Source organism: Electrona antarctica (genome assembly GCF_951216825.1).
Source record: "Electrona antarctica genome assembly, chromosome: 1".
Classification (NCBI taxonomy): domain Eukaryota; kingdom Metazoa; phylum Chordata; class Actinopteri; order Myctophiformes; family Myctophidae; genus Electrona; species Electrona antarctica.
This window is the reverse complement of record NC_136806.1, coordinates 20225716-20240581: the sequence shown is the minus strand read 5'-3', so window position 1 is coordinate 20240581 and position 14866 is coordinate 20225716. Positions and strand designations below refer to the sequence as shown.

General features: G+C 43.3%; 1 protein-coding gene across 3 annotated transcripts in view; it reads right to left on the bottom strand.

Annotated features, from left to right (window-relative positions):
- LOC306927808 (uncharacterized protein) overlaps positions 1–14866 on the bottom strand; it is a 239057-nt gene that overhangs the window by 124168 nt on the left and 100023 nt on the right. For 2 of the 3 annotated variants that reach the window (XR_013790592.1, XM_079507662.1), the window contains exon 2: positions 5185–5390. The exons of the other annotated variant lie outside the window; for it this stretch is intronic. Coding sequence is in view for 1 of the 2 variants with exons in the window: in XM_079507662.1 (XP_079363788.1) it covers positions 5185–5390 (206 nt within the window). In the remaining variant the exon portion in view is untranslated. The remainder of the gene's footprint in view (positions 1–5184; positions 5391–14866) is intronic. 3 annotated transcript variants of the gene reach the window in all.

The window sequence follows — 14866 nt, the reverse complement described above, 5'->3', positions numbered from 1 at the left end:
GGCTCAAATTCGTTTTGAAGATTTGTCATCTTCAATTGCCCTTCTTTCATCCATGACCAGTGAGTGAGCATGCACAAGACCTCCACAACATTTGTCCCTGTGAGATTTGAGTACATTTAACATTTTGTGCCCCAAAATATAAATGTAATTTAATGTGTGTCGCACAGTACTTTAGTCTGTATGAAATGATTGAGCAGTTAAATAGGTTACCCTGTGGTGAATAAATGCTTTGAAGTGGGCATGCTTTAACATTATGTCACAGAGATGGTGCCACTTTGAAGCGGCACGTCTATCAATTGCTAATCTAATTAAAATGATGTGGGTTTATTGACCATGTTAATTCATTTTAATTAATATAGTCTAAACTACATCTCAAGTAACCACATTATGTCTTGAATTAATTAATTGTGCCAAGGCCTGGGAATTTCTGTATTTTGATTTTGAGTCAGTCCGCTTGGGAGCAACAATTAAAGGCTACTGTAGATTTAAACACTGGGAAGCAGTCAGCCTGAATGGGCTCTGGAGTGGACGTGCGTAGTAGTATGGCCATGCGGTGGGTATCTCCCCATGGGGTGCATGTAACCTCACAGGAAGCCACGGGTTAGTTTTAACCTGCCACGGGTTAGTTGTAACCGGCCACGCATGTCGGGAGCGCCTGTGTTGTCGGACTCATGCCTGCCGGACTGTTAGTATATGTCTAACCAGCGTTTGCACCCCCTCCCCATGGAGCGTCCTGGCTGGGTGAGGTGGGTATGGGTGAGGTGGGTATCGTAGCCTCGGAGTGCTTCCTCTGTCCGATGGATGCTGGGGAAGGGTGGGTCTGAGTAGTGATGCTGGGCCGGCACTCTGTAGTGGAGGTCGATGGTTGCTACGGTTGTAGCAAGAGGCTACTTTAGGTTTTCCTTTGTCGGAACATGCCATGCACACCCCCGCAAGATATGTTATTTTTTCTTTTCATGCTTTTTTTGTGAGTTTTCTATATTTTGAATAAAATATTATAAAGTGTAAACACTGAAAAAGCAATATAGGCATGACTTATTTGAATTGCAAACAAAGGTTTTTATTAGTCTGCATGCGACTCATGCCACTGCCAGATGAATCCTTATACAGTTAGTAATCCACATTCGAAATAGCTACAATCTATGAGATGCAAAAGCATTCAGATGCCATATATAGCTATTGTGATCTTTCTCTTCAAATACATACTGTAGTTATTGTTTTCGGTAATAATCATTAAGCTTTGAATATAAAATCTGTATATTTCTCCATCGAACACATGCTTATGATGATAGGCTGGCTTCAGTGGCTTTCACAGCGTATTCAAGTGTGCAAGTGGAGGATGAGGCTAGATCTCTCCTCTGTAATTAAAGGATGTGAAAAACATTATAAGCATTACTGGAACTCATCTATTAATGCTTAAATATATTAAAGCATACCAACAGATTTCTATACAGTTTCCACTTGCCTACCATCACTGTTGAACAATCGCTGAGCCCAGTAGCCCACCTGTGAGGCTGTCCTGATGTCAGAGGCCACCATGCTGAATAATTTGTCTGTGTAAACGACTATAAGACTAGACTGTGTAGGCCATTTTGTGGTGCCACAGATAGAAACCCCATTACATTTTCTCATATAGTTTCCAAAAGTATGTATAGCCTATTTTAAGGAACCAAGCCACCCAGGCTCCTGGTGAACCATTACCATTTGATTTGGTGTCAAAAACAATATTTAATTAATAATTATATGATATACTATATTTAATAAATACCCTTTTCAAATTTCAAATTTTCAAATAGTGTTTGACACAAGAATTAAATGTTTCATGGTCATGATTCACCAGGAGCCTGGATGCTGGTTCCAGGCTTAAAAGAAGTATCTATATATTTGTTGAAATCTCTATGAGAAAAAATCATGGGTTTTCTATCTGTGGCACCACAAAATGGTCTACACAGTCTTATAGTCGTATGTATAAACAGAAAAAAATATCGGCGTGGTGGCCTTTGACATCAGGACAGCCTCGCAGGTGGGCTGCAGCGCTCGTTCCAACACTCTGAGTGATGGTAGCCGAGTGGAAACTGTATAGAAATCTGTTGGTATTCAAGCATTAATTAGTTCCAGTATTGCTCATGTAGAAAAGAAAGAGAAATTGGCACCACAAAATGGCCACCGCTACTATGCCCTATACTTCGTCATGTTACTGTATCTGCTGCTTTCAACTGTCTAATTGTATTGATATTCATCACTGAAGAGCTGAACTGAAGAACCATTTAAGTCCAAAATGTATCCTGACCCCTCCCCTCAAAACACCCATCTGTCCTGACGGATAATTATTATGGACTTAAATGGCTCTTCGTCTCAACTCGTGATGGCACGGCCTTTAGATCTAACTGACTGACAAACATGACTTTGGCACAAGCTCAACACCTTGCCCAAGACAGGCTTTGGTTGGCTCTACGCGCCCTGAAGTGCAAGAGGACTAAGTCAAGTCAAAACTGACACTTTCCCCAGTGTATTAGTCTAATGTAAATCAACACTAGTGAGGGTATAACAACGGTAATGTAAATGCCAACAGTATTTGCACTTGAGCTGTTGTCGCACCCTTGTAAGTATACATATTTATAGCCTCCATACCAGGAGAATTCCAGTGCTTAAATAATATTTGCATATTTGTGGAGTGGAGGTTAATAGCTGTAAAAACATATTGACGTGTCAGGTCAGTGTCAATATATAACATCCATGATACTCATTGAGCTGAGAGGACATTACAGTACGCCAATGAACTATTGACGCAAGTGTTGATTTGTTAAAGTTGATGGTCCTCACTACTGTTGCTCTCTTGGTACTGGTAGTCATTGTACACGCATAACAACACAAAGCATTATAATAGGAAAGAACGATCCGCTGACTGAACAGCATCTAGAGAGACGATTAAAGAGAGAACCGAGCGCAACAACACGCCAGAGCTACCGGAACGAGTCATACACATATTGGTAATCAATGACCCCCGCACGTCCACTGCACCTTGTTGCAATAAACAGTATTGATTCTTGACATCCAGCGGGCCTCATTGCTTTGTTATCTCTAAATTCCTTTCTCTGTCAAAGACATTAGTGCATATAAGGAGAGTCATAAATCAGAGACTGAGACATTGGCGCCTCAATCTCACAGAACAGCACAACTACAACTTGGAAAATGCACTCATATCAGTGGAGGGCAGACCACTACTCCATAAAGAGTTGCAGTGCCTTTTCAACAGTGTAGGGCAGAAGCTTAAATACAGTATTACGGTAGCTACTATTTCCAAGTAGATTGAGGGTAGCTAGCTTCTCTACTTTCAGGATGATGCAGCTTTCAGGTAGTTAAGCCATTTTCATCATTCTTCAAAGTATTGCGTTCAGATCACTGCATCATAAAAGAGCACACTAGATGAGTTTGTCCGTCTCGTGCATCAAAGAGAGAATTTTCCATTCATTTGTAGCTCTTACGCCAAAGCTCCATCTACTGTGTGTTGCATTGCTTTCGGAGATGGACATCGTGAAAAAATGAACCGGGGCGAATGCAACGCAGCGCAATGCAACGCAGCGCAATGCAACGCAGCGCAATGCAACACAGCGCAATGCAACGCAGCGCAATGCAGCACAACGTCGGCAGTGGAGCACCCTTCATTGATTAAAAAGGGAACATTCCCTGCATTGACGCTGAGGCGACACCCGATGGCTGCAGCAGTGGAGCTTCGGCATTACACAGCCAATCGCTTGTAGCTACTGTAGCTACATGTAGCTACTTATTTTGAAAGAGCATAACTATAGTTACACTAGTTCAATCACTGCTTTTCAAAGTTTAGAACACTATGTTGTTTATGAGTATTGGATTTATTAATATGCGTTATTACTCAGCTTGGTTGAATGCTTGATTCTGATTGGTCAATCGCCAAATACAGCGGTCTGTTATTTCTGGATAATGACCGCTCCGCTCTATACCAGACCGATGCCTAATGAAACCCTCGGAGCACCTGCTGTTTCCAACATGACAGCCATGTAAACATGCACACAATGTCATTTACAGCTAAACATTGCTCTCAAAAATGTTTTTGAAAACATTTGAGCGAGGAATAGACGATGCAGTACCCGAAAATGGATTCTATTTTGATCAATTCACTTCCTTGTTTTCCGACTGTGCTGCAGCTGAGCAAACGCGACACAGGAAATACCTCGTTTTGTTGCACTTTGGGTCAATTTATTAATTTATGTATTAAAGTAGCCATGTAACAAGCAGGATAATGTATGGTTGAGTGGTCATTGTTTATAGATAAATCACCTTCAGGCTGATTAACCACCTCTGCTACGTGTCGGTGGTTAATCAGCCTGTCGGTGATTTATCTATAAACAATGACCGCACTCAGCCATACATTATCCCTTACATATTTCTGAAATTGGAGGTGTGTGCAAACAGTGAGGTGAGCTCACAGTGGATTTTTTTTTTTAGATAGGTTGACTTCCCGAGAACCGGTGGGAGGATCGGACCTGGATGGTGGTTGCTGCGTCTTGTGGGAAAATTGAATTTGGTCACAGCGTGTCAAGCGTGATATTAATAATAGTGAGGCTGATACGAAGGGATGGCGGAGGACACAGGAGGTAGGCGAAAAGGGAGGAAGAGGGGGCGATCGAGGAAGGTGGCGGAGAACGAGGGGGGGTACAACCTATCCAGCCCCCAGCCGTCGAGGTCCAGGAGTCCGTTCTACAACCCGACTATAACCGACAAATGAGAAAAACTAGTCCGTTTTACAACCCGACCGTATCTGACGAGTCGGAGACGGAGCGCGAGATACGAAGAAGGGGAATGGAAGAAGACAAGAGAGGAGTTGACAAGAATAGCTTGGGAAGTGAAAAGCAACAGAAAGAGAGCGAGTCAAGTGGGTCAGTCGGGGGAATAGAAAAGTTTGCTGTGGGGATGATTGCTGAAGGACAGAAGGATGGCGTCTTTAGCAATGCAAGTGAAGTGGGGCAGTTTGTAGAGAGACAAATTGGGAAGGTGAAGTTGGTAAGGGTAACAAGGACTGGGATGGTCATCATTGAGTGCAGGGATAAGGACCAGAAGGGAAGGGCAGTAAAGATGGTCGACTTTGAGGGGTGCCCAGTAAGGTGAAATGAAATGAAATGAAATGAAAACGATTACTATATTTACCCAGGGTATCTGGGCTAAGCTCAAGAACTTGTTTCCAGCCAGGCCCTGCTCATAGAACATTTCATCGTAGTGGTTCAATGCCTTGTTCAAGGGCACTTCAGTGGAGGTAATTTTAACGTGTCGGACCGCTGATTCGAACTGGCGACCTTCCGGTATCAAGACCGCTCCGCAATCCGTTCGGCCACCGCTGCCACAGGTGCTTCGGGCTAGGAGAAAGAGAAATAAGGAGGGGAGTAATCAGTGGGGTCCCTCTGACAACGGACACAAAGGTATTCCTTGAGGTGGGGGGGATAAATGAAGTAAGAAGGCTAAGCAGGAGAAGCAAGAAGGAGAGCGGGAGGAAACGAAGTCAGTGCGACTGACGTTCGAGGGAAGTGTTTTGCCAGAGAGAATATATGTTGATTATTTGTGTTACAGGGTTAGGCCATTCGAAAGGGCGCCACTGAGGTGCTTCAAATGCCAGGAGTACGGGCATGTTGCTGCGGTGTGTGGGGGAATCAGAAGATGTGGGAGGTGTGGGAAAGACAATTGTGAGGGAGGGTGTAAAGAACAAGAGGAAGGAGTTAGGTGTTTTCACTGCAGTGGTGAGCACTATGCAGGGGCACCACAGTGCCCAAGGAAAGAGACGGAGGTTAAGGTGAAGAGAATGAGAGAAGAATCCAGGGGAATGTCGTACGCAGAAGCGGTTAAGAGAGTGAACGAGAGAGTGACAGCACAACCAGCACATCCAGAAGGGGAGAACACAGAAAGGTCGGCAGATAAGAACGTGCTATTCATGGACAAGAGACAATTCTTAGCATTCGTGGCGATGGTCATTAACTGTGCGGCGGAGATCAAAACAAAGTCTGAGAGAATCAAGATGGTGCTAGACGCAGCCAGGAGGTTCCTGAATGTGATGGATGTAACTGGAGAAGAACTGGACAACACCCTGAGGGAAGGATTCGCCCTACCCAGGCAACTGGGCCCGGGTGAAAGGCAATAAATGGAAGAATAATGAGGGAATGGGGGCACGTCACTTTCTGGTGTACAAAGAGGGGAATTATTCTAACTTTACAGTGGCTATAAGAGGATATAGAGCACCGAACTGTGGAGGGCAGTAATACGCCTAGTAGCGTCTACACTGCCGGAAACCCTAAAAGAAGAAGAAGAAGAAGAGCTCACAGTGTTGGCAGCTCTGAGCTGAGACTTTCAATAATAATAATAATAATAATGAAGTTGGTGTTGCCCCATTGCAAACCAGCTACCTCAAAGAAGCCACGTCTGCTTCTGGTCAATTAGTGTGAAAAGTTAATAAGTTCTTCCTTGCCCCAAGAAAAAAACAACGTTGACATAGGTATAAAAAAAGGGAGATGAACTTGGAGTTCTATTGTGGATAAGGAAAACAAAACCAAACAAGATCCTCTTGTCTCACACACGCAGCTTCAGCAGAAACACGTGCTGGGAGAGTGAGTGATATGCTGTAAATCGATCTAAATGCCGCTTACATTCATTAACCCGTATTCGGTTACAGTTCCTGCTGCATATGTCCAATTCAAAAACAGTATATTATACAAAGCCTTGCTGAATATGCGATTTAACGGCATTAACAATTATTGGTTTACTCTGCTGCACCTACAGTATCGCAGACAGAAAGGTTGTGATATTCTGCGTGTCATGGCCATAGGCTCATTCACTTATCATTTACCTTTCAGCCAATACACAGAAATCATTACTGCTGAGATGGCCTGAGCCCTACACCCTGTCAATATAATTCCCATATGCCTCAAGTGGATCGAGTTACTTATATCATCAACATTTATACATTGCCTACTGAATTCATTGCCAAGTAATGACAGAGCAGATTTAATTTCCCATGACAGCACCAAGACAGAGACCGGTAGAACAAATGATCTCATTCATTTGCTACCCGACTATACGTTCAATGCACAGACAATCTCTGTTAATGCAGCAGGAATCCCACTGCACCAATTAATGTATCTTCCCATTGTGCCTCGAACTGTAACTTGTGTTCAGTTACAGTAGCACACCTCACAACTTCTGAATTAATTGTGAGCGGAGATAGAAGAGGAGTAATTTCTTGTCATAGCACAGAGATGACGTGCCCATTTGTGTGGAGAGCACACTTATTAAATAGAAGGTTGATTTTTTTCTCTCATACAAAGATAATCACCAGAATTACAGAGGCGAAATTGGAACCTATGGCTATGGCACATTAACTCCGGATCTTCAGCTGAGCAGTGCCTTATCTTCTGAGCATGCTATTGCGAAAGGCTTTCACCTTTGGGAGAGAATTATATCTCACATATACTCATACAATAGCAACCTTAAATTATAGCCATTATAGTCACTTATATTCAAGAGATGGAAGTGAAATGCATGTCCTCAGGCTCAAATAAGAATTGGTGGGACTTGCAAAGGTAATTTGGCTCTGCACTCATGTATTCAACATAACTACTATACTTCAGAGACATACTGCATATAGCCTACTGTTGCTAGGTACAGTAATTTAGGCTGCACTATGAAATAACATTTATACCATACAGTATTTGGTCATTTTCTGCTGCCCTTTTCAAGGTGGAGCTTTTCTTTCTGTCTGGCTGACGCAGTTCTGGAGTTTTTGAAATGAGAAAAAAATAAAAAGATCACATGAAAGCTACCCGAAGGCCTTTCCCTTATGCCTCACTCCACTGCCTGCAAACACCCAATAATAAGATGGATAAGATTGTTTGTGTTTCGATTTTCATTTCATGTTTTGCTACCCAGTAGGTAGACGGTAGGGATGGGTCCGATTAATCGTTAATTGGAAAAATCGAATATAGGCTATATATTTTGTTTTATATAATAAGAAAATATGTTGCAAAGGCTATATTGTCATCCATACCCCGCCCATAGTAACTACATTTTAGAGGATACCGTTTATTTTCTTAGCTTAGGCCTACTGCAGGTGACTTGGATGGTATATGGTGCAATGTTGACTGTTGAGTGCAGGGCTACAGCCCTACCAAAGTGTGCCTGCATTACTGATATTGATGGTAATGGTATCTGTTATCATTAGCCTGATTGAGGCAACAGATGAATAATTTTTTTTTACCACAATTGATGCTTTTTTATGGATTATTAAAAAAAATAAAAAATAACGGCTGCCCCCCCCATTGACTACCGATTAATCGTTAATATTGTAAATCGATTTTAATTTTGGACACTTTTACACATCCCTATAGAGCGTCGCAGTCCCGCCCCCTACCCTGGACCAGGAAATGAATCTCAATGCATTTTTCCCATAGACATTTCTTAAAGTATTTATTTAAAGACGGTTACGCCGCGGACAAAGCCAACTCGAGTCGTGACAACTCATGACAACACAAACAATATTTTGGACCAAACAAATAATTACAAAGAAGAAAAACAACAAAAAAAGTGTTGTAACCTGCCGTTTTTTTTTTCATTGTGTTTGTTGTCATGATTTGTCACGACTCAAGTTGGCTTTGTCCGCGGCGTAAACGTCTTTAAATAAATACTTTCTGAAATGTCTATGAGGAAAATGAACGGAGAATCATGAACGGATTCTCACGGAGAATAATTTCCTGGTCCAGGGTAGGGGGCGGGACTGCAACGCTCTATAGTAGACGGTCAGATGGGAATTGGAAGGTTCCTGTTTTGATCCCGAGCTGCTTCAGGCATTGTGTTTAACACAAACACTGCCACCTGGTGGACGCAAGAGCCAACGCTTGACTGCCGACCCGCATCTACTTGGTTTTAGTGTGTTGCACCATGTGTTCAAAAATAATCTAATCAGCGATCCGGTTTGATATCAATAATAAAGCTTAAAAGACGGAACATTCCGCCAAGAGCAGTTTATTTGATAAGGATGGGATCATTGCAGAGGAAAAATTCCAGGCATGTGCAATGTACTTGGCCAATGAAACCTTCCCATTCAGTTTAATTCATTAAACATGACTAGAGCGGTGCCCGTTGGGCACTGGCCTACTTGGAACGATGCAAGTTGGAAATGCATGCCCCACCCAGTTATTATGTGTCCCTTTTATGCCCATATATGGAGTTCTTTGTCAGGCATACCCAAATATGGAGTCTATGCAGATGTCAGAATTATGTCAGAACAGGCCAGCTCCATATGGAGATAAAGGGTTGATCAGGTGCAGAGCCCGGGCAGAGGCCTTTGGTGGCGGTTCTGGACAACAGTGGGTCCGACCGATTCGACACTGGGCACTGCACTCCCTGTGGGGTGTAGAACGTGTGTGTCGAATTTGAAGTCGGTGGGGCGAACTGTTCCCGAGTTACGTGGATTACAGCCGTACAGAGACTTGGTGCATTTAGAGATAGAAGATAAGATAGATATGTCAATTAATTATGATCATTAGAATACTGGTGTTGAAGCTATCTGCAGTTATTAACTTACTTTATTTAGGCACCAAGGGTGATAATTGCATTATACAGACATACCTTTTATGACTTTTTATTATGGTTATCATACAGTAATATTTATTTATCTTATATGGCATCGTTTGAAAAAGCATTTTAGCACTTGGTGCATGAACAACACTATAAGCGCAACTCAGGGTGAATTTGATGGCCTTGACGAGTAAAGGTAATTGTGATTATGTATGATTTAAGGGAAAGCACCCAAATCCCTTTAGAGCATTGGCCAGGGGATTGGCTGTCAAGGTCCAGCAGTGACAACAAGACTAATTACTCCATAATGGGTATCATCCCTCTCTTTCAGCGCACGACAGCGGCCCTGGATCTCTGAGAAATAGTTGGGGGTGTCAGCCATACAATACAATACAATCCATCAAAACATAGGTGTAGGTGTTAAAATAATGTAAAAGTCACATCATGCTGTATGCCTGACAGTGCCCTTTAGCATTAGCCTGGCTAATAAGCCAGACCGAATCAGCCGTTGGCAAAAAAGAAATTGCCTGCCGGCGGATTACGGTCTGGAGAGGCTCAATCGTACGCCCATTTCCTACACCAGAGAACTGGTGTGGCCAATCGGGACACGGTATGCAATATGGGCGGGCTTTGGTACAGTGACGTTCAATGCTTGAGACCTTTGACTGACAGTAGCTCTGACCAATTGCGTCAAAGAGAAAATGTTTGAACCCGCCCCCCGGGAAACAAGATCCATACACAGCATCTCCAGACTCAAATACCACACGACAGTGTGATTTGAGTCTGGCTTATTAGCCAGGCTACCCTTTAGCATGACTCGACTTCCCTATGAGAACTTTAAATTAAGTAGCCTATTACAACACATAGGACATCCAATGTGTCCCTAGAGTTAAAGTTGGAGCCAGTTATAAAAGAGAACTTTCCTCTTTGAAGTTTCAAAATTGCCACAGCTTGCATGAATCGTCTTTATTGGATTATAGCCAAAGCATTTACTATTCCATTAAAGTATACAAATTAAATCTCATCTTGTGCAATGACAGAACACCTCACACTTTAATATTTACTACATGTGGTTGCTCTGCCAGATCAACTGTTTGTCATATAACTTGGAGTAAAGGATGTATCAAAGACTCTGACTTTGTACCGTAGCAGCACGGTGGCTGGATCGTAGTTTCACTGATGTTTTCCTTCTCGGAAACACTGGGTACGGTTATTGTACTGATTGCACTGTTGACACGGACACGTTTTGTTGCCTAACGCAAGGAGCGAGTCATGGTATGGACAACTGTGACTGGGGGTTGTTTTTGTTCTGGCTACATTATTGGGGTAAATTGTGTGTACACCTTTTGCTTACATTTTGCTCACCTTTTGCTTTTAGTTGTGCGTTGGGCGGGATACTGTTATGTCATTGTGATATAACCGTGTGTGATACTGTTATGTCATTGTGATATAACCGTGTGTTCTTTCTGCATAGTGCAGGCCAGTTACTGTAGGTGTATACTACAGTATGTATACTGTTGTTCATTATTGATGGTGGTTCTGTAATGTTATTTAATTTTCTTTCCTTTGCATTGCTGTATCCGACAGTACTTTTCTTACTCTGTATCTGTAACGCTGTAACTGCTGTGCCTCTTGGTGACCGATTTCCCCCCACGGGATAAATAAAGGTCTATCTAATATTAAAGGTATATTCAGTGATTTCACTTAATTCAAATATCACTTATTTTTTGGATAATCCTCCCTACTATAAAGGGTGCTGACCATATAAGGAGTTCCTCCCTGTCCCCAGTGAACCCCTGGGGTCAAAAAACCCTAGTTTCGGTTTGGGCTTTGGATGGCAAAGCCTTCATCCAATCAGGATGAGAGGGGCCTTCCTCCAATCATGATCGAGTGGGGCGGGCCTTGGTGCACGTGCTGTTGGTCTGTTGTACTTCCCCCACTGTAGAGCGTGTGCATGTGCACATCTTGTTACCGGGGCAGACCGGGTTCTTTTCCAAATCACTGAATGCTCCTTTAAGTTGGGCATTTCCTAATTTCATCTGATGCCACGGTCACTGGAGAACATATTCATAAAAATAAATTGCAGGTCTGAATGCACAAAAGCAATGTGACAAAAATATGCGATCTGGACTGAGAATAAAATAAGAGCCCAGTGGCCTGGAAACCTTACGTCAAGATCTGTCCAATGTCAGTAACACCAACGTGATAATCTGTGGCTGTTCTTGCCTCAATAACAGAGGCAGATCAATACAATCCAGTCAGTCCTCCTCCTGCCTATTGGATTTTCATTCAATGCAATCATTGAGGCGTCAACCATTTTTTAAGATTGAAAAAAAAGCATTGTGTCTAAATAAATAAAAATGCTCACTCCTTTAAATCCTATTTTGAGAGACCATGCAGGGGGCAGCCACTCAAAAGTCAGACTTTCATTAGATCATTATTTCATTCAACAAAGTGACAGGGTTTCTATTACATTTCCCTGGGTTGCCCAGGCCATACAGTAGCTGGGGGACGGACGGACAATAATTATTCTTTTAAATCAGCTTTCCCTCCAATACTGTAGGGCTTTTCAAGAATGGTTCACATCACATGATGATATTGTTAATTCAGTAGTTGGAACCAGCTGACAGGTGGCATGAAGTGTGGACTGGCATTTGAGAGTGGACAGACAAGCCTCCATCCGCAGCAACCCAGCAGAGGAGACAAATGTGACGAGCAGTGAGGCAGAGAGCGAAGCCTGGCCGTGATTGATACAGGTGCCACATTGAGAGGTCAGAGCCATGCCTCAAAAAATGGGGCCATCGATTTTCCTGCCCTTTAAACAAACAAAGGGACATCTCCCCTCCACCTAGCCTCTGCTGTGCTGTTTTAATCTCTGACTTCTGCCCAAAGCTCCTCCAAAATATGCCGAGACCGTGAAGCTCAGAGTTGTCCTAACGGGTTTCGTTGTGATGTCTAACCAAGTTTCGTGCTGGGTTGAACTGTGGGAGAAGAAACCCATTGTACATATTTTTTTCTCCATTTTTGCCTTCTTGTCTTTTTCCTGATAGAACACTGTTGGGAGTTGCTGAAGTCTATTCCCCTCCTGCTAAGGAGCTGTTTAGAGCCACTCATTAATAAGAGACGACGGTAAGGGAAACAGCATGAAGAAGACAAAGAGAGAGAGAGAGAGAGCCTGAACACATGCACACACCTTCACACACACACAAACCAATGTGCCAAGTCGGTTGTGTGCGCATGCACACACACACACACACACACACACACACACACACACACACACACACACACACACACACACACACACACACACACACACACACACACACACACACACACACACACACACACACACACACACACACACACACACACATGCATGTGTGGGCACACAAAACTCCCAACCGATGAGAGTAAAATACTTGAGTAAACACCTCAGGCTCCTGGATCAAATAAATGTGAGGTGGAAAAATGAAGATATTTAAAGAACAGTAATTCCTCCCCTGCTGCGCGCACGCAGGCAGGCAGGCAGGCGCACACGCACACGCTCACACGCACACGCACACGCACACGCACGGGGGATTTCAAGCCAGGCTAATAAAGTGAAATGAGGGCTATCATTATGGTCACATGTGTGTGCCTATCCAGTCTGACTTGAAAATAAACTGAGTGTGGAGGTGCTGGACACATGTTTGTAATGTGATTACGTTTAACTGCACACAGGGAGCAGGAGTGCACACGGGGAGATGCTGTTGTGAAAGGTCAGACTGTTGGAATGAGTACGAGGAGTCCTCCCCACTTCAAACATCGAGCCTGCTTTACATCTGCGGCCCTCCCGCTGTGGGTTAGTGCCAGATAACCCAAAACCCCAAAGACTATCGTCATTGTTTCAATCCTGCTAGCTGGACCCTCGAACCAAGTGAATGTCTGCAAATTACGCCTTAGTTGTGGTCATGTTACCTTATGGAACTGCTGTGATCAACTGTCGGTTTCAAAATTCTTATGTGCAGAACCAGATTAAAAAAATACTAGAACTAGAAAAAGTGCCCTTCTGGGCACAGGTCTCCACCAGGAGGATAGGACTGTGAGATGTTTGGCAAAATGTTTAGGATTAACATGTTTTTGAGGCATTTTGTTCCAAAAATGTGTTTTGCAAAATCAACCTGTTGGTGGCGCTATAACAGGCCAATGTGAAAAGGGTTGGATATATTCCTCAGCCTAGTAAGAAAATGTGTGAAAGATTTCACGTAAATTGCATGCTGCGTTCATGATTTGAGGCTTTTGTTCAAAACGGGGCAATCTTGCAAACTGTGAAAGCCAATTATAGCCAATTAGGATGGAATATGAAATATCGGACAGATCCGACTTGAGCACATGACCATAGAGATACTGTGTAACGATTTGTGAGATTTTTGGACAGAATCTGGAGGAGTAATATCAAAAAATGTGTTTTACAAAAGTCGGCCTCCTGGTGGCGCTATAAAAGGCAGATGCGGAAAATGCAGGTCAATGGTTTGTCCTTGGCCTCTAGGGAGTGTGCATGCAACGTTTCACGCAGATCGGTGCAGTTTTAGGTACAAAATGTGAAAAGCTGCCTCATGGTGGCGCTATAACAGGCCGTTCTGGAAAATGTGGGGCAGAGGTTCATCGTTGGCATCCAGGGAGTGTGTGTGCAAAGTTTGGCATCGACCGGGTTAACGGTGCCGGAGATTAGCTGGTAACAGACGGACGGAAGGACAGACGGACACACACACACACACACACACACACACACGGACGGAGTGCAAAACATACTCTCTCCCCATGCCTTCGGCCTGGTGGAGACAAGGACGGAGTGCAAAACATACTCTCTCCCCATGCCTTCGGCCTGGTGGAGACAATAAGTTTTAAGACCACATAAGCCCTATTTTATACTACTTTGTACGATGATGTCTTGTAGTGAAAAAAAGAGGAAAAATAACACCTGTGTGAACTGAGCGGTGCAACTATACATTTATTGTTATAGTTACTGTACTGTGCTCTGTTCTGTATTATGTTGTACTGTATCTCGACGACACTGCAAATGAGGGAAACCTCAATCTCACGAGAATAAATAAAGGTTTGAATGAATGAATGAATGAATGAATGAGTATTGTAGTGTACTGTACTCTGTACTGTACTTTGATTATTTTTGGAAACGAGTAATGACAGTTACCGTGTAGGGGTCCCCGGAACATCCAGACCCCCAGGAACGTGCCCAGGGCTCGTACTGTAGTATACTCTGTGCCACTTT